Source organism: Pollachius pollachius (genome assembly GCF_949987615.1).
Source record: "Pollachius pollachius genome assembly, chromosome: 10".
Taxonomy (NCBI): domain Eukaryota; kingdom Metazoa; phylum Chordata; class Actinopteri; order Gadiformes; family Gadidae; genus Pollachius; species Pollachius pollachius.
The window spans coordinates 3,466,875-3,485,382 of record NC_136943.1 but is presented as its reverse complement, the minus strand read 5'-3'; the positions used below and the strand labels follow the sequence as shown (position 1 = coordinate 3,485,382).

The 18,508-nt window shown below is 49.2% G+C and overlaps 2 protein-coding genes across 2 annotated transcripts in view; both read right to left on the bottom strand.

The window, feature by feature from the left end:
* Positions 1 to 351: 351 nt before the first annotated feature.
* tdo2a (tryptophan 2,3-dioxygenase a) lies at positions 352 to 6,367 on the bottom strand (the record flags this gene model as incomplete). The annotated part of the gene is made up of 12 exons (XM_079744827.1): positions 352 to 523; positions 1,777 to 1,867; positions 2,074 to 2,153; positions 2,556 to 2,613; positions 2,977 to 3,088; positions 3,187 to 3,294; positions 3,427 to 3,613; positions 3,923 to 4,050; positions 4,811 to 4,881; positions 5,174 to 5,264; positions 6,077 to 6,188; positions 6,333 to 6,367. 12 exons carry the CDS (start codon positions 6,365 to 6,367, stop codon positions 352 to 354), a joined length of 1,245 nt encoding a protein of 414 aa, XP_079600953.1.
* Positions 6,368 to 12,934: 6,567 nt separating this feature from the next.
* Positions 12,935 to 18,508, bottom strand: part of LOC307081763 (teneurin-3) — a gene marked incomplete at both ends in the record, with an annotated part of 115,185 nt that continues 109,611 nt past the window's right edge. Inside the window, 4 exon segments of the mRNA XM_079745085.1 lie at positions 12,935 to 13,690; positions 14,380 to 14,510; positions 14,808 to 16,419; positions 17,928 to 18,224. Of these exon segments, the coding sequence (XP_079601211.1) occupies positions 12,935 to 13,690; positions 14,380 to 14,510; positions 14,808 to 16,419; positions 17,928 to 18,224 (2,796 nt within the window).

The following is an 18,508-nucleotide window of genomic DNA, read 5'->3' as shown; positions in this document are numbered from 1 at the left end:
AATGCACAGGCTTACCTGGGCTGAAGCCCCAGGGCCTACGACGATCAGGGGGCCTATTATGAGCTGCAGTAATATATATATATATATATATATATTAATACTGGCTCATGATAGGCCCCCCCCCCGATCAGCGCAGGCCCAAGACAATGTGATTTTTTTGTTTGGGGCTTACAAAGATCATAGGCCTATCATGAGCCAAGGGCCACTAGGGGGTGCCGCAGGGGTGCCATCCCCTAGTGGTATTTGGGCCCAGTGGCCACGTAACCACAGCCACAGTTGTCTAACCCCCGGCTGGCCACCCCCTTGTGGACACGTCCCGTACGGTGCAGTCTGACGCGTCTCTGAGGAGGATCAGCAGTCCTCCGACAGCTGATCAGAGTCCTCGCTGCTGCAGTACGAGCTGTCGTAGTACTCGGCCGTGTACAGGAAGGTGTGGACGTTGGGGTTGAGCTTAGGAACCCAGTGTCGCGGGATCAGGAAGGTGGCCAGGTTGAAGAGGTCCACAAACACTTTGTAGCGGTCGCTGCATCAGAGAGGACATGGAACACGTAAATAAACATAAACAAACTCAAATACACGTTAATACGCGTAAACACCGTCAAATACCCGCTAATACATGTAAACGTCGTCAAATACACGTTAACACACCGTCACACCGACAGTAGATCTCAGGTAGTGGTTGGTTAGTTAGCGTCTAGTTACCTGACAGTAGATCTCAGGTAGTGGCTAGTTACCTGACAGTAGATCTCAGGTAGTAGTTAGTCAGTGATGAGTTTGTACTAGTTACCTGACAGTAGATCTCAGTTAGTGGCTAGTTACCTGACAGTAGATCTCAGGTAGTGGTTGGTTAGTGATGAGTTTGTACTAGTTACCTGACAGTAAATCTCAGGTAGTGGTTAGTTAGTGATGAGTTTGTACTAGTTACCTGACAGTAGATCTCAGGTAGTGGCTAGTTACCTGACAGTGGATCTCAGGTAGTGGTTGGTTAGTTAGCGTCTAGTTACCTGACAGTAGATCTCAGGTAGTAGTTAGTTAGTGATGAGTTTGTACTAGTTACCTGACAGAAGATCTCAGTTAGTGGCTAGTTACCTGACAGTAGATCTCAGGTAGTGGTTGGTTAGTGATGAGTTTGTACTAGTTACCTGACAGTAAATCTCAGGTAGTGGTTAGTTAGTGATGAGTTTGTACTAGTTACCTGACAGTAGATCTCAGGTAGTGGCTAGATACCTGACAGTGGATCTCAGGTAGTGGTTGGTTAGTTAGCGTCTAGTTACCTGACAGTAGATCTCAGGTAGTAGTTAGTTAGTGATGAGTTTGTACTAGTTACCTGACAGTAGATCTTAGTTAGTGGCTAGTTACCTGACAGTAGATCTCAGGTAGTGGTTGGTTAGTTAGCGTCTAGTTACCTGACAGTAGATCTCAGGTAGTAGTTAGTTAGTGATGAGTTTGTACTAGTTACCTGACAGTAGATCTCAGGTAGTAGTTAGTTAGTGATGAGTTTGTACTAGTTACCTGACAGTAGATCTCAGTTAGTGGCTAGTTACCTGACAGTAGATCTCAGGTAGTGGTTGGTTAGTTAGCGTCTAGTTACCTGACAGTAGATCTCAGGTAGTAGTTAGTTAGTGATGAGTTTGTACTAGTTACATGACAGTAGATCTCAGGTAGTGGCTAGATACCTGACAGTAGATCTCAGGTAGTGGTTGGTTAGTTAGCGTCTAGTTACCTGACAGTACATCTCAGGTAGTGGTTGGTTAGTGATGAGTTTGTACTAGTTACCTGACAGTAGATCTCAGGTAGTGGTACCCAGACGATCCTCCAGTTCCTGCTTTGCTGCCGATCATCCGGTGGACCATACACACATGGTTATCTACACAAAGACACACAAAAACACACACGTTTATCTACACACAAAAACTGAGTCTATTGAGCCAGACGTGTCCCTGGTAGGAAGACTTTAAGGGGTTATAGCAGGAATATTTTAAGGGTTTATAGCAGGGTTATTTTATGGGATTATAGAAGGAAGACTGGGGTATTGAGGGTTAAGGGGTTCTTGTTCTGAGGGGGTGAACTCACATCTCCACTTGGTCATCAGGGTGTCGATGTCCATCAGGGAGGTCAGGAGCTGGAAGGGGACCTGGAACCGTGGCTCCTCTCTGTGGCCCACAAGGCGTCAGGTTAGCATCTTAAACATGTTGATGAGGCCCCATGGAAACCCCAAACTAACGGAGGCGTCGAGGGTTTGTGTCAAAATTCAACCGTTTGGATTCAAACCTTTGTTAAGGACACTCCTGAACCATACCCTACCAATAGATAAATAGGAAAAAATCGCAGTCAACAAAGGGCCCTGTTCCAAGGGGATTCCATGTAATTTATGACCTCCTGATAGCCCTCTGCTAGGATTCCCGTATCTCATGTTTAGATCAGAGTGGGCCCAAGGGCGACCGGTGACACTCAAGCTGTTATCTCTCTGTGGTCAATGATCTCATGCTCTCTCTCAGTTCACTTCTATGTTAAGGTCAACAGTTTAATGTGTTGAGAAAGAGCCGTCCTCTCACCTGTAGAAGTAGATCATCAGAGCTCCCTTCAGGGCCTTGTAGGACAACCTGCGTTCACCTGCAGAACAACACACCTGTTACTAAAACACCTGTAACCTGTTACCAACACACCTGTTACCGAAACACCTATAACCAACACACCTGTTACCAACACACCCGTTACCAACACACACATAACGAACACACCTGTTACTACACACCTGTAAACAACACACCTGTTACTAACACACCTGTTACTAACACACCTGTTACCAACACACCTGTTACCAACACACCTGTTACCAACACACCTGTTACCAACACACCTGTTACCAACACACCTGTTACCAACACACCTGTTACCAACACACACATAACGAACACACCTGTTACTAACACACCTGTTACTAACACATCTCCATTACTAGAGACAACTGCTCACCTTTACTGAGGAGGTGGTCGTGGCGTTTCTCCTCGAACAAGGAGGTGAAGACCTCCTTCTGCTTGACAAACTCGGCCATCATCTCCTCTTTGTCTTCAGAATCAGCCATCCCCTGCAGGGAGTGAACCATCAAGATGTTTATGTCAACCTCAGATCTCCTCTCAATCCTCAACAAGAACCTCCTGAAGGAGAACAGAGAACCAGCCCCACCTCTATCTTCTCCTCCTCCTGGGCCAGACCTCTGAAGATGTTCTCCTCCAGTTGACCCCAGAAGTTGAAGCCGTCGGCATCCAGTCCTGGAGTTCTCTCCAGCCACTCCTGAACCAGAAGCACAACCAGACCTTTACACCCCATAATAACCGTCTGGTCATCAGAACCGGCCCGCGGAGCACACCAGGTCCCACAGGAGCTCAGTGAGCCCCTGCTGGCTGACCCTCTGAGCGGCCGTACCTCCACCAGCTTGAGCAGCGTGGGCTGGCGTTCGCTGGCCACCAGCTGCTTGTTCTCGTGGCCCTTGAAGTTGTCCCTGTAGTGGCGCCGGTTGTAAGGGACCCGGAGGTTGTCAGGAACCCCGATCTTGTTCTCCAGCAGCCGGAACTGCAGACTCTGGAATCCCGATGCCGGAGCCAGGTAGTCCCTGCACACATGAACGATTCACACGTTCATTCATTCACCCTCCATACATCATTTATTCATTCATTCACACTTCCTCCTTCAGCGGGGCTCCTGTCCGGGTCTCACTGCAATGGGCCCCCTGTTTGAGGGCCTCTGTTTGAGTCCCTCAAACAGGGGGCCCACTGCAGTGGGCCCCCTGTTGGGGTCCTCTGAATAAACCCTTTAAGTTTATTCTGAGTTGCGTTGTCAGCACAGTACAGAGACTTCACGCTACAGTAGAGCTATATGATGTAGAGTCTGTAGATGCAGATGTCTGGATGCTGGAGTCCACCTGAAGTCGTAGAAGTCCAGCGCCGTCATGGTCTCCAGGACGGAGAACTGGTCCACCAGCAGCTTGAAGATCATCACCATCCTGTGGACCCTGGTGTTGACCTTCAGCATGTTGCGCTCATCACGCACCTACACGCACACACACACGCACACACACACACACACACACACACACACACACACACACACACACACACACACACACACACACACACACACACACACATACACACACAAACACGCACACGCACATACATATACACACGGGCACACACATACACACGCACACACACGCACACACACACACACACACACACACGCACATACATATACACACGGGCACACACATACACACGCACACACACACACACACACACACACACACACACACACACGCACATACATATACACACGGGCACACACATACACACGCACACACACACACACGCACACACACACACATACACAGTAATTACTCTGAGGCCATACGTTGATGTAGAGCGCAGGTTCCAGTCCTTCTAGAACGTTTCTCGTCCAACCCCCTTCCCCCCCCCGCCCCCCCTCAGCTGTCCTCCGACAACTGACGCACCTACACACACACACACACACACACACACACACACACACACACACACACACACACACACACACACACACACGCATATGCACCTACACACACACACACACACACACACACACGCATATGCACCTACACACACACACACACACACACACACACACACACACACACACACACACACACACACACACACACACACACACACACACGCATATGCACCTACACACACACACACACACACACACACACACACACACACACACACACACACACACACACACACACACGCATAGTGGTGTTTGTGCTTACGTGTCCGCTGATGAAGATCTCCCTCACAGAGTCCAGCTCCCACAGGATCTGCTTGAACCACAACTCATACGCTGCAACACACGCATCATTAATCAGAGTTATCAATCATGAGTTATTAATCATTAGTTATCAATCATGAGTTATTAATCATTATTTTGACCTTATGACCAGCGTATTATTTAAAATGTATTACTTGTTAATTATTATTTATTGCTTATAGAAATGTTTCTAATAATTATTTACCTGCGTTGGGAATAACTTATTACTTCGTACTCGTTATTTATTCATCATTAGTTAAAACCTTTTTAACCATTAGTTAAAAAACAACTTGTGACTGTGTGTGTGTGTGTGTGTGTGTGTTACCTTGGTGTGTAACAATGAAGAGATGCTCATCGTGGATTTTATTTCCCTTCAGTTCACTCTGAAGAACCTGGGCTCCCACCACCTTGTCTAGCTGTAAGGGGGAGGAGGAGAGGAGAGGAGGAGGAAGAGAGAGGAGACAGAGGAGGAGACATGTTAGGAGAGAGAGGAGGAGAGGAGGAGGAGGAGAGAGGAGACATGTTAGGAGAGAGGGGAGGAGAGGAGGAGTAGAGAGGAGACATGTTAGGAGAGAGAGGAGACATGTTAGGAGAGAGAGGAGGAGGAGAGAGGAGACATGTTAGGAGAGAGAGGAGGAGGAGAGAGGAGACATGTTAGGAGAGAGAGGAGGAGGAGAGAGGAGACATGTTAGGAGAGAGAGGAGGAGAGAGGAGACATGTGAAGTTGAGAGAGGAGACATGTTAGGAGAGAGGAAGGAGAGGAGACATGTTAGGAGAGAGAGGAGGAGAGGAGGAGGAGAGAGGAGACATGTTAGGAGAGAGGAGGAGGAGAGAGGAGACATGTTAGGAGAGAGAGGAGGAGAGGAGGAGGAGAGAGGAGACATGTTAGGAGAGAGGAGGAGGAGAGAGGAGACATGTTAGGAGAGAGAGGAGGAGAGGAGGAGGAGAGAGGAGACATGTTAGGAGAGAGGAGGAGAGGAGGAGGGAGAGGAGACATGTTAGGAGAGAGGGGGGAAGGAGAAGGGAGAGGAGGAGACATGTTAGGAGAGAGAGGAGGAGGGAGAGGAGACATGTTAGGAGAGAGGGGAAGGAGAAGGGAGAGGAGGAAACATGTTAGGAGAGGAGGAGACAGAGGAGAGAGGAGACATGCGAGGAGAGAGAGGAGAAGACATGTTATGAGAGAGAGGAGGAGAGTTGTGTTGAGGACAGGAGGAGGAGAAGTTTGTACCTGTAGGTATTCTCCGTAGATGATTCCTCCTTTACTGGCCTTGTTGACTCCCTCCTGAGACACATCCTTCTCCTCGTCCTGCTCCTCCTGCAAGGACGTTTTCTTAAACAACCTGCCATGAGGAGGAGGAGACAGGGGGAGAAAGAGAGAGGAGAGGGGAGGAGGAGGAAGGAGATAATAGTTAAAAGGTAGTTAGTAGTCGACGCTAAACATTTAATAGTTAACAGGTGAAGACAGCCTGAGGCAGCAGACATACAGATGCCTCTTCTCAAAGAACGGACATCCACTCATGGTTATCTGAAAGGTTTCCTTCTAGAGTCTTCTGGGTCAAACTAACCTGTAACCGGCCAACGCAGCCTTTAAAGGCTCCCGTCAGCCAATCACAGGCCGGCTCATGCATCCTCCCCTGGTCGGACCCGCCCCTTCCTGTGTGAAGACATTGTTTATCTTGTCCAATCAGATCAACAAGGCCACAACATCACGGTGTAGAACCATATCATTGTAGATCACAAACCTTCTGCATGTTATTGTAGAGATCAAAAACCTTCTTCATGTTAATGTAGACATCACAAACCTTCCTCATGTTATTGGAGAGATCACAATATACCTCATAAAACACCTAATAATAAACTAATAAAGAATAATACATTATATCATAAAAAACCTCATAACGTTCAATAAACCTAATCGACAATATTAATATTCCTGATAATCCAAGGTATGTATATAAATCTTCCTGATAATCCCAGGTATGTACATTATTAATATTTGTGATAGTCCCAGGTATGTATATTAATATTCCTGATAAATCAGGTATGTATTTTAATATTCCTGATATCCCAGGTATGTATATTAATAGTCCTGATAATCCCACATATGTATATTAATGTTTCTGATAGTCCAAGGTATGTATATTAATAGTCCTGATAATCCTAGGTATGTATATATTAATAGTCCTTATAATCCCAGGTATGTATATTAATAGTCCTTATAATCCCAGGTATGTATATTAATATTCCTGAAAATCCTAGGTATGTATATTAATATTCCTGATAATCCCAGGTATGTATATTAATAGTCCTGATAATCCCAGGTATGTATATTAATAGTCCTGATAATCCCAGGAATGTATATTAATAATCCTTATAATCCCAGGTATGTTTATTAATAGTCCTGATAATCCCAGGTATGTATATTAATATTCCTGATAATCCCAGGTATGTATATTAATAATGCCAGGTATGTTTATTAATAGTCCTGATAATCCCAGGTATGTATATTAATATTCCTGATAATCCCAGGTATGTGTATTAATATTCCTGATATTCCCAGGTATGTATATTAATAGTCCTGATAATCCCAGGTATGTCTATTAATATTCCTGATAATCCCAGGTATGTATATAAATAGTCCTGATATCCCAGGTATGTATATTAATATTTCTGATAGTCCAAGGTATGTATATCAATAGTCCTGATAATCCCAGGTATGTATATTAATAGTCTTTATAATCCCAGGTATGTATATTAATAGTCCTGATAATCCCAGGTATGTATATTAATAGTCCTTATAATCCCAGGTATGTATATTAATAGTCCTGATAATCCCAGGTATGTATATTAATAGTCCTGATATCCCAGGTATGTATATTAATAGTCCTGATAATCCCAGGTATGTATATTAATAGTCCTGATATCCCAGGTATTTATATTAATAGTCCTGATAATCCCAGGTATGTATATTAATAGTCCTGATAATCCCAGGTATGTATATTAATAGTCCTGATAATCCCAGGTATGTATATTAATATTCCTGATATCCAAGGTATGTATATTAATATTCCTGATATCCCAGGTATGTATATTAATAGTCCTGATATTCCAGGTATGTATATTAATATTCCTGATATCCCAGGTATGTATATTAATATTCCTGATAATCCCAGGTATGTATATTAATAGTCCTGATATCCCAGGTATGTATATTAATATTCCTGATAATCCCAGGTATGTATATTAATATTCCTGATAATCCCAGGTATGTATATTAATATTCCTGATAATCCCAGGTATGTATATTAATAGTCCTGATATCCCAGGTATGTATATTAATAGCCCTGATATCCCAGGTATGTATATTAATAGTCCTGATAATCCCAGGTATGTATATTAATATTCCTGATAATCCCAGGTATGTATATTAATATTCCTGATAATCCCAGGTATGTATATTAATAGTCCTGATATCCCAGGTATGTATATTAATAGCCCTGATATCCCAGGTATGTATATTAATAGTCCTGATAATCCCAGGTATGTATATTAATATTCCTGATAATCCCAGGTATGGAGCTCTTTGAGCTGCTGAAGCTGCTTGTGTCCGTGCTGCCCTGCAACCTAACCCTGGGTTTGGGTTAGGTTTAGGCCGAGCTGGGATCTGTTGAGCAGGCCTCTGCCAGAGCCCTGATTGGAGGACACGGTGTACCACAGCTCTGGGGTCAGCTCTCAGCAGGAGGCTGTGGGCCAGAGTTCGTGGCCTCGCAGTGGAACAATGAGACTTTAGAACACACGCACTCCAGTAATTGACGACACTGGAAACAGTCAATATTTACCGTCGGCTAATAATTAATCTGAGTTGACAACATCCATCATGCGGAGGTTAGGTTTGTTCAGGTGAAATAGCGCTTCTGCTTTCAGAATTAATAGATAAATAAACTTTGTAGTAAATGTCTACGTGATGTTTCTCAGGTCTGAGGTCAACAGGAAGGTGTATTAAAGCGGATCCCCTCTCTGACCCCCCGGGGGTGACCTCTCAGATTGTTGTTGTGACGGAACAACCAGGTATCCATAATAAACGTAATACAGTAATATTCATAATAATACTAATATTAATAATGATTAATAAGGATAACATAAATAGTTGTAGTTATATTAATAGTAGATAATGTTAATCATATTAATGATCATACTAGTCACATTAATAACAATGATACTACTTATAATACTAGCAATATTGCTAGCATTATTTATATCAGGAACTGTTATAATTGTTAGTATTACTACAATGGTGAATATTCTAAAAACCATCAAGGATCCCATCACCCCGGCACCAGACCTTTTGTGACCCCCAGTCAGACGCCTGCGCTGTCACAGAACGTGCACAGAGAGACTGAGGAAAAGGTTTTTTCCCCAGGATATCAGAGCCCTGAACTCTAAGATAACAATAAGAATGAGGACAGACAGAACGACAGCACAGTGTGAAGAACAAGCTATTTGGCAAAGAAAACAAACCATCTGCGCTTGTACGACTGCATTCTCAAACACTGCATCGAAGCCCTAACAACTCCGACCCCAAATGATTAAGCTAATGTGAGGTGTGGGGATGTGTGAACATTTGCATCCCATTATGTTACACTAAATTATACCGGACCACGGCACAATCCCCCCAACCCACCCCCTGCACTGTGACACTTCAACCCTGGCCATATTGCACAATACCATTTGTACATCTCCCTGTTTATCCAGTTTTCATTTGATATATTTTTATAATAATCTTATTTTCTGTTAAAATGTATATTGTATTTTATTTCATTTGTATGGGTTAGGGTTAGGGTAAGTGAGTATGTCACACCAACATTTCCCTGCACATCCTGTTTGAGTATGTGACAAATAAAAACCTTTGAATTTTAATCAGAGCGAGAACATGCTCCTGTAAATGTTCGACCGACCTTAAATGGGGCTCCGTGTACCCCTATTTAAGGGGGGTACGTTTCCATTGTACACATACTTTGGTCCGTGTACAAAGGGTAATTGCAATTTCATGGCAGTGTTGTTTTTCGAAAATCATGCCCCTTTTTTGCTTTTCACTTCTCAAACACAACAAGGACCGAAGGTGGAGGAGCACTTGGGGCGTGGCCATGTCTCAGCGGGGGAGGGCCAGGGGGGCGTGGCCATGTTTCAGCGGGGGGTGAGGGGGCGTGGCCATGATTCAGGGGGGGAGCCAGAGTAAACAAACACGATGAAGTCAACGTACCTTAAAGTGACACATTGTTGATGTGTTATTATTATTCTCATGTTCTCCACGTGTTCAGGGGGCAGCGCCGAGGGGCGGGCCCCTGGGGGCCCCTCACTGGACCACTCCCCTGGTGCTCCCGCCGAACAACGGGGGCCTAGACTGGGAGTGGGGAGGGGGCAAGGGGGCCGGGCTCGCCACACCAATAGACCAGGCCTGGCGACCTCCCTTCTCCCTCCTTGGGAGTCCCTCCCATGCTTCTCAGGCCACAGCCCACTTTAAGGGAACGGGCGGAAAGGAATGAGCAGATGGAGCCCCGGTAAAAGGGCAAGGCAAGCACGACTCTTATCTGAGGTTCCTCCTGTATTCTCTCAGCGTTAGGCCGTGTAAGGACACATTAACGGCGCTAGAGGGCGCCGGAGACCCACCAGATCCAGCTGCTTTTTCTGAGGATCTCCGCCTCTCCTTTATGGAGGATAACAAAGGCCTCGTAATAATCACTATCCTCATCTCCATCATCCAATCAAAGGACGTAATTACATGAATTAAATACCATAATCTGTATCGAATTAAATCAACAGAAAGCCTGCGATCGACTGAAGGTTTACTGTCTTGTTGTCCTTCTGTCCCGCGGTTCTGTTCCTCACTGGGCAGCTTCACTAAACCGTACCGGCTGAAAACTGCTGCAGAACACGGCTCTGCTCATCTCTTCTCCATCTCTAATCTCTTTAGAAACCTCATATGAGGACACTGAACACTACGAATAGAAATAACCAACATTATGGGGTGATGTAGAGATTACAATTTTTGAATAATTCAATAACATGTTAAAAATGCATAAAAAAATTTCTGTGTTACATGAATAACTAAAGGTCTTCTGACGAACATCTGTATTAATAGTTCATAATTAAAGAAAACTTTGTCCAAAAAATCAACTTCTAATTCTTCAAAAATCAACTTCAAATTCTAAATATTATATATTTCATTTAGCCTACATTAAAAAAATTACAGAACACTATTAGCAATAAACTCAAATAATAAGGCTAAATAATGCATACAAATAAAACAATATTAAAGTAATCAAAGTGGACACTATTTAAATAAAGAAAGAACACTATGTTACCTTTCGTGTTTGATAATTTAATCACTTAATCTCAAAGGAACACTGTATTAAATAAGTTCAGAACACTACACTAAAACAGTCCTCTGGTAAGAACAACAATAAAGCAGAAAAGTGAAGAACCTTCCAGACTAAGACTGATGTCTTCTTGTCGTCGACACTTGAAATCTGGAGCGCGGTTCTATATTTGGAGCGACTGAACCGTGTTCATGTGAAGCGCCTTCATGAAATATTTGTGTCCATGAAACATTCAGACGGCGAGGTCATAAGTCACTCTGCCCCATAAACATTACATTTAGTGGAAGCAACATCTCACCCCTCGCTGCAGACACACAGGAAGTATCTCCTGGTTGGGTGATCACCCGCGCAGGTGTGTGATCACCTGACCTCCGTGGTGTCACATGGGCAGAAGGCAGGGACACGGGGTGAAATCGGTTGGGCTTTATTGGATGTAGAAACACAACATAAAGTACTGTTTATATGACTGGTACACACAGCTCTTCAAAGGAAAAGGAAACACACAACTCATTTGCATAATTTACAACACATTGTGTCCCTGTGCCCGCGGACGCCATGGCGACGGTTAAATAAACATGGAGACGCCGTCTTCGCTATGCAGGGGGTTTGGACGCTTTACAGAACGCTTTACAGTGCTGATCAGGTGTCTGGCAGGTGAGGGCCGTGTGGAGATGCATCGTGTAAACATCGCTTTTCCTCCGTTAAATATTCAGTCTTTTTTTTTTTGTTATCCATTAAAACAAGAAACATAAAAACATTGTTTAATCTCTGGTCTCAGTGTTCTAGAGAGTCTGGTTCTCTGGCTGGTTTCTCTGAGCTGCTCCAGTGAGCTGGTCCAGTGAACTGGTGGCTCCGGTGAGCTGGTCCAGTGAACTGGTGGCTCCGGTGAGCTGGTCCAGTGAACTGGTCCATTGAGCTGGTGGCTCCAGTGAGCTGCTCCAGTGAGCTGGTGGCTCCAGTGAGCTGGTCCAGTGAACTGGTGGCTCCGGTGAGCTGGTCCAGTGAACTGGTCGCTCCAGTGAGCTGGTCCAGTGAGCTGGTGGCTCCAGTGAGCTGGTCCAGTGAGCTGGTGGCTCCAGTGAGCTGGTCCAGTGAACTGGTGGCTCCAGTGAGCTGGTCCAGTGGGCTAGTCCAGTGAACTGGTGGCTCCAGTGAGCTGGTCCAGTGGGCTGGTCCAGTAAACTGGTGGCTCCAGTGAGCTAGTCATTCTGGTGCGCTGGTGGCTCAGCTGAGCTCCAGGAACATGCGTGTGGTTAGAGTGGTCAGACTCCTGTGTCTCTGGAACAATGCACAGCACTGTTCCAACGTAAGGACTTCATTTACAAAACACACCCCTCCTTCCTCTCCTCCATCTTTACCTCCTCCCTTATCCCTCCTCCATCTCCTTCTTTGCCTCATTCACCTCCTCCTCCTCTCCTCTTGCTGCTCTCTAACCTCCTTCTCCTCATCCACCACCTTGTCTTCCTCCTCCTCCACCCCTTCCTCCTGTTCCTCCTCCATACCTCACCCCCTCTGCTCCTCCTCCACCCCCCTCCACCTCCTCCCCTCCTGGAGGCCCTGTGCTCCTCATCCTCCTCCTCCTCTACTGGAGGCCCTCTGCTCCTCCTCCTCCTCCTCATCCTCCTCCTCCCCCCCCCTGGAGGCCCTCTCCTCCTCCTCCTCCTCCTCTTCCTCCCCCCCTGGAGGCCCTCTCCTCCTCCTCCTCTGTGTTACCTCCTCTTCCCGATCTCGCTCTGCCTGAGGAAGTGGATGTTGTTGGCGCTGTCGGCCAGCTCGGGGTACTGCTCGATGGAGAGCACGAAGTAGCCGTCGTAGCCCAGCACCTTCCCGCTGCTGAGGAGCTGCCTCTTCTCCCCCTCGGTCCAGGGCCGCGCCCCCTCCTCCCCCTCCCTCACCCGCTGCTGCTCCCGGGCCCACGCCCCCGCCAGCGCCGCCTGCCGGGCCAGCTCAACCACGCGGCCCTTCTCCTCGTCCACCGTGGAGCCGTAGCGCACGTGCAGCGCCAGGGCGCCGCGCCGCACCTCCACGTCGGCGAAGCGCCGCGTGCGGCCGTCCAGCACGGTGGTGGACTGGCTCACGCTGACGTTGGCGCCGTTCTCCAGCGTGCGGTGGCCGCTGGTCAGGTGCAGCGCGGCCAGGTCGGCGTCGGGCAGGCCGGGCTTCACCAGGTAGTGGGTGTCGCGGCCCTCCAGGGTGAAGTGCAGGTCCTCCAGGTAGAAGGCGTTGTTGAGGATGGAGGCCACCTTCACGCAGTCCTCGCCCGCCACGTTGAGCGCGTGCGTGTGCACGCTGCCCTTGTACACGGCGAACATGACGCCGCGGCCGATGGGGGAGGAGGGCGCCGAGAACCAGAGCCAGGGCTTCTCCCCGCGCCGGCCCCGGGAGTAACGCACCTCGGGTAGCCGCTCGAAGGACAGCAGCGACACGGCCTGCCGGTTCACCTCCCGCTGGACGCCCGAGATGGCCTGGGGGAGGGACAGGTCAGAGCTAGGCCAACTAGGAAAGACAACACGACGTCTGACGTCTTCAAACCCTATAGAACCGCTAGGGCAGCTACAATCTAGAAGGAACATCTCAAGGCCCCTCAGCCTCTAGTCTCATCCCTCAATAACCTCTCTAAATAAGAGCTAACCATGACTGAACATGTCTGCACAGCATCTCTCAACATGTCTACACAATATCTCTCTACATGTCTAGACAGCATCTATACATCTCTTTATCTCAACATCATCTTTTTATCTCTACACGTCTACACAACATCTCTATCTCTTCATGTCTACACAACATCTCAAACTCTTCATCTCTACAAGTCTACACAACATTTCTATCTCTAAATGTCTACACCTCTCTCTAGATCTCTACATGTCTAAACATCATCTCTCTACATGTCTACACAACATGTCTACATCTCTTTATCTCAACATCATCTTTTTATCTCTACATGTCTACACAACATCTCTCTAGATCTTTACATGTCTACACAACATCTCTCTACAGGTCTACACATCTCTCTGCATGTCTGTACACATCTCTCCATCTCTACATGTCTACACAACACCTCAAACTCTGCATCTCTACCTGTCTACACAACATCTCTGTAGACATTTACATATCTCCACAACATCTGGTGCGTGGGGTGTTTCTTGGAACTGACCGGCAGGTCATCCCAGAGCTGGCTCTTCTTCAGCTCGTAGGACGGCACGCTGAGGTCGAATTTGGGCACGGGGAAGCCGGGGATGGTGTTGTGGAGGTGGAACCCAAAGGTCACTAGCCAGCTGTTCACATCTGCAACACAAAGACTCGTGTTAGTGTTGTCACGGACATTGTTCTGTATTCACGCTCGCGCAACTGCACGGTTACCCCTGGGAGTTAACAACGTTAGGGAGCGAGACCAACACGCTGACTCACGAGAAGGAGATTAACTTAAGTGACATTTACAACACAAAACATGTGCTCTGACGTTCCAGAACTGCTGCAGGCCTTGGCAAACATGGAGAACACGAGTCATGTGACCTGCCGTCATGTGACGCGTTGTGAGGTTCACATGTCCCGTGAAGTGACGTGTGCGTGTGAGTTCCTCACCGGCCACGTACTCCCGGAGCTCCAGCACCTTGCTGATGGGGTTGTTGCTCTGGAACATGTAGAGGTTGAAGGGCACGGGCTCCTTGCTGACCCGCTGCCAGGTGCCGATGTCGGGGACAGTCCAGCGCCCGGGCATGATGTCGTAGTCCCGCTCCCCGAAGTGCAGCAGTTTGGTCAGGGGGTCGTAGAGCCCCCCGTGGAAGCCCAGCACCAGCTGGAAGTCGGGGTTGGAGTCGAAGTAGACCTCGCCGTAGGCCGTGTACTGCACCTGCTTCACCAGCAGCCCGTTGCTGGTGAACACGGCCAGCGGCGTGCCAGTGTTGTCGCACGCGATGTAGAACTCCTCGCCGCTGCTGATCTCCATGGCGAACAGGTGGCCCTGCAGGTCATAGTACAGCGAGGTGATCTCGGAGCTGGAGTGGTTGTACACGTGCGTGATGCGGGCCGGGTAGCTGAGGTCGGCGTAGAAGTACTGCAGGTGGGGGCCGGTGGAGGTCTTGGTGGAGACGCGGCGGCCCAGCCCGTCGTAGCGGTACACCACGCTCCAGGCGCCGGCCTTGCTGTACACCCTCACCAGCAGCCCCTTGGAGTTGTACTCGAAGATGTCGGAGCCGCGCTGGCGCAGGAAGCCGTCCTCGTCCAGGCGATACTGCACGTCGCCCAGCCGCGTGATGCGGTCCCGCAGGTCGTAGCGCAGCGGCAGCAGCCGGGCGCTGTTCCCCGGGTTGAGCAGGTGCAGGTTCCCGTTGAGGTCGTAGGTGTAGCGCCAGGTGGCCTTCTCGTTGAGGTAGACGGCCTGCAGCTGGCCGTCCACGTCGTACTCGTAGGCGTACTGCGTGGTGTTGGCGAACGGGCCGATCTTGATCTCGCGGCGGATGACGCGGCCGACGTCGTCGTACTGGAAGGTGATCCAGTACATGAGGGAGCGGAAGATCTCGTACTGGATCTCCTTGATGCGGCCGTGGGCGTCAAAGTGCTTGGTGTAGGTCATGACGGCGGTGGAGATGATCTGGTTGATGTCGTAGTAGATCACGCCGAACTTGCCGAACTGCTCGATCTTCCCCGAGATGTCGTCGAACTGGTAGAGGTCGATGGGCAGCGGCGTCTCGTTGATGACGCCCTGCACGCTGGTGACGCGCAGGCTGCTGTCGTAGGTGTAGTCGAAGCGGGCGTTCACCATGCCGTCCTCGCTGAACCGGAAGATCTGCCGGTCGATGAGCGGGCCCACCTGCCGGTAGCGGATGGAGCAGATGAAGCCCTCGTTCTGCAGGTTGACCGTCTTCAGCACGCCCGCCGTCTCGTCGTAGGTGAAGCTGACGCGCGTGGAGTCGTACAGGATCTCCGACAGCTTGTTGAGGCGGCGGTAGCGGTAAAGCACGCGGCGGCCCGTGCCAAGATGGGCCACCCTCAGCAGGAGGCCGTCCTCGCTGTAGTCCACGGCCACCGAGGCGTTGCTCTCCGGGGGGTGGTACAGGTTGCGGTAGTAGCCCACGGAGCGCAGCGTCTGCATGGAGTAGCGCGCCACGCTGGGCATGGTGACCGCAGAGAGCCGGTCCAGGGAGTCGAACACGAAGATGTACTGACGCTGGCTGTGGAGCAACAGCACCAGGGACTAGAGAGAGAGGGAGGGAGAGGGAGAGGGAGAGGGGGAGAGGGAGAGGGCGAGGGAGAGAGAGAGAGGGAGGGAGAGGGAGAGGGAGAGGGGGAGAGGGCGAGGGAGAGAGAGAGAGGGAGAGGGCGAGGGAGAGAGGGAGAGGGAGGGAGAGGGAGAGGGAGAGAGAGGGCGAGAGAGAGAGAGGGCGAGGGAGAGAGGGAGAGGGAGGGAGAGGGAGAGAGAGAGAGAGGGCGAGGGAGAGAGGGAGAGGGAGAGGGAGAGAGAGAGAGGGTTAGGGAGAGGGAGAGGGAGAGAGGGAGAGAGAGAGAGGGCGAGGGAGAGAGAGAGAGAGGGAGAGGGAGTGAGAGAGAGAGAGGGAGAGGGAGAGAGAGAGGGCGAGGGAGAGAGAGAGAGAGAGAGAGGGCGACGGAGAGAGGGAGAGAGAGAGAGAGAGGGCGAGGGAGAGAGGGAGAGGGAGAGAGAGGGAGAGGGAGAGAGGGAGAGGGAGGGAGAGGGAGAGGGAGAGAGTGAATGTATGAAAAGTATGAGAGAGAGAGAGCATGGACAGCATGAGAGGGATAGAGACACAGACAAACAGTGAGTATGGAGAGAGAGAGAGAGAGAGCATTGACAGCATGAGGGAGAGAGAAAGAGAGAGAGAGATAGAGAGAGCATTTTATGGTATTACAGAGAAAGAGAGCGAGAGAGGCGATCCCAGGTTAAAAACAGGTCCAGATAAATTAACTGAAACTCCACCGTAAAGCAATCTTAGAGAGATACGTTTAAAGTGAATGCTGATGAAATAATAATGGATTTTAAAGCCTATGAATTATTCAGGGTATTGAACTGCTGGCTGACTAACCTGCTTGGGGCCTGATTAATCGTTACCATAGTCACTTGTTCATTTAAAAAACATCATTATCTGCTGCTAACAATGATTTGTTTCTCCTTTTGAAAGTCGTGCTAATGTGTTTTATTATCATTATGCTATTAGGCTTGTGGCGGTCATCCTTTGTGGAGAGTCCTCATGCTAATCATTAGCCTAATGCTAAGCACACAGATGCTAACTTGGGCTGACGAAAGCCCGCTGCAGGCCCCTTGTTCTAGCCCTGCTGCTAGCCAGCGCTAACCCTGCTGCTAGCCAGGGCTAGCCCTGCCGCTAGCCAGTGCTTACCCTGCTGCTAGCCAGCGCTAACCCTGCTGCTATCCAGCACTAACCCTGCTGCTAGCCAGCGCTAGCCCTGCTGCTAGCCAGCGCTAGCCCTGCTGCTAGCCAGCGCTAGCCCTGCAGTGACGGCAATACACAGAACAACAGACGTTAATACTGATAGAGGTGCTCTGAGGATACTGTAGCGCTGTCCTTCCTATTTTCTTTCCCACTTGATAAGCCTGTCGAAGCAATGACCTTGACCCCAAATTTTTCTTGAATTAGTTTGACCTTTGACACTAAACACCTTCTCCAGGTAGGTTGTGCTCACCTTCTCCAGGCGTTTGTTGCTCACGTCCTCCAGGTGTGTGGTGCTCACCTTCTCCAGGTAGGTGTAGCTCCAGGTGCGTCCGTCGGCGAACACCCTGGAGACCAGGCGTCCCTGTGCATCGTACTCCACCCGCTCCACAGTGGGCCCTCTCTGGAGGACGGTGATCTGGCCGCTGCTGCTGCGGCTCACGTTGACGGGCAGCAGCTTGCTGCTGGGCACCCACACCACCGGCTGGCCTGTGGCGTCGTAGATGATCTTCAGCAGGAACTTCCTGTGGTCGTCGTAGATCTTCTCCGTCCGCAGCGTGCGGTCGTAGTCCACGGACAGGATGTTCCGACCGTTGACCTGGTGGGGAGACGGGGGGCTAGGGTTAGGGTGAGCTAGGGTTAGGGTGAGCTAGGGTTAGGGTTCACTATGGTTAGGGTTAGGGTGGGCTAGGGTTAGGGTGGGCTAGGGTTAGGGTGCACTATGGTTAGGGTTAAGGTGGGCTAGGGTTAGGGTGAGCTAGGGTTAGGGTTCACTATGGTTAGGGTTAGGGTGGGCTAGGGTTAGGGTGGGCTAGGGTTAGGGTGCACTATGGTTAGGGTTAGGGTGGGCTAGGGTTAGGGTGAGCTAGGGTTAGGGTGGGC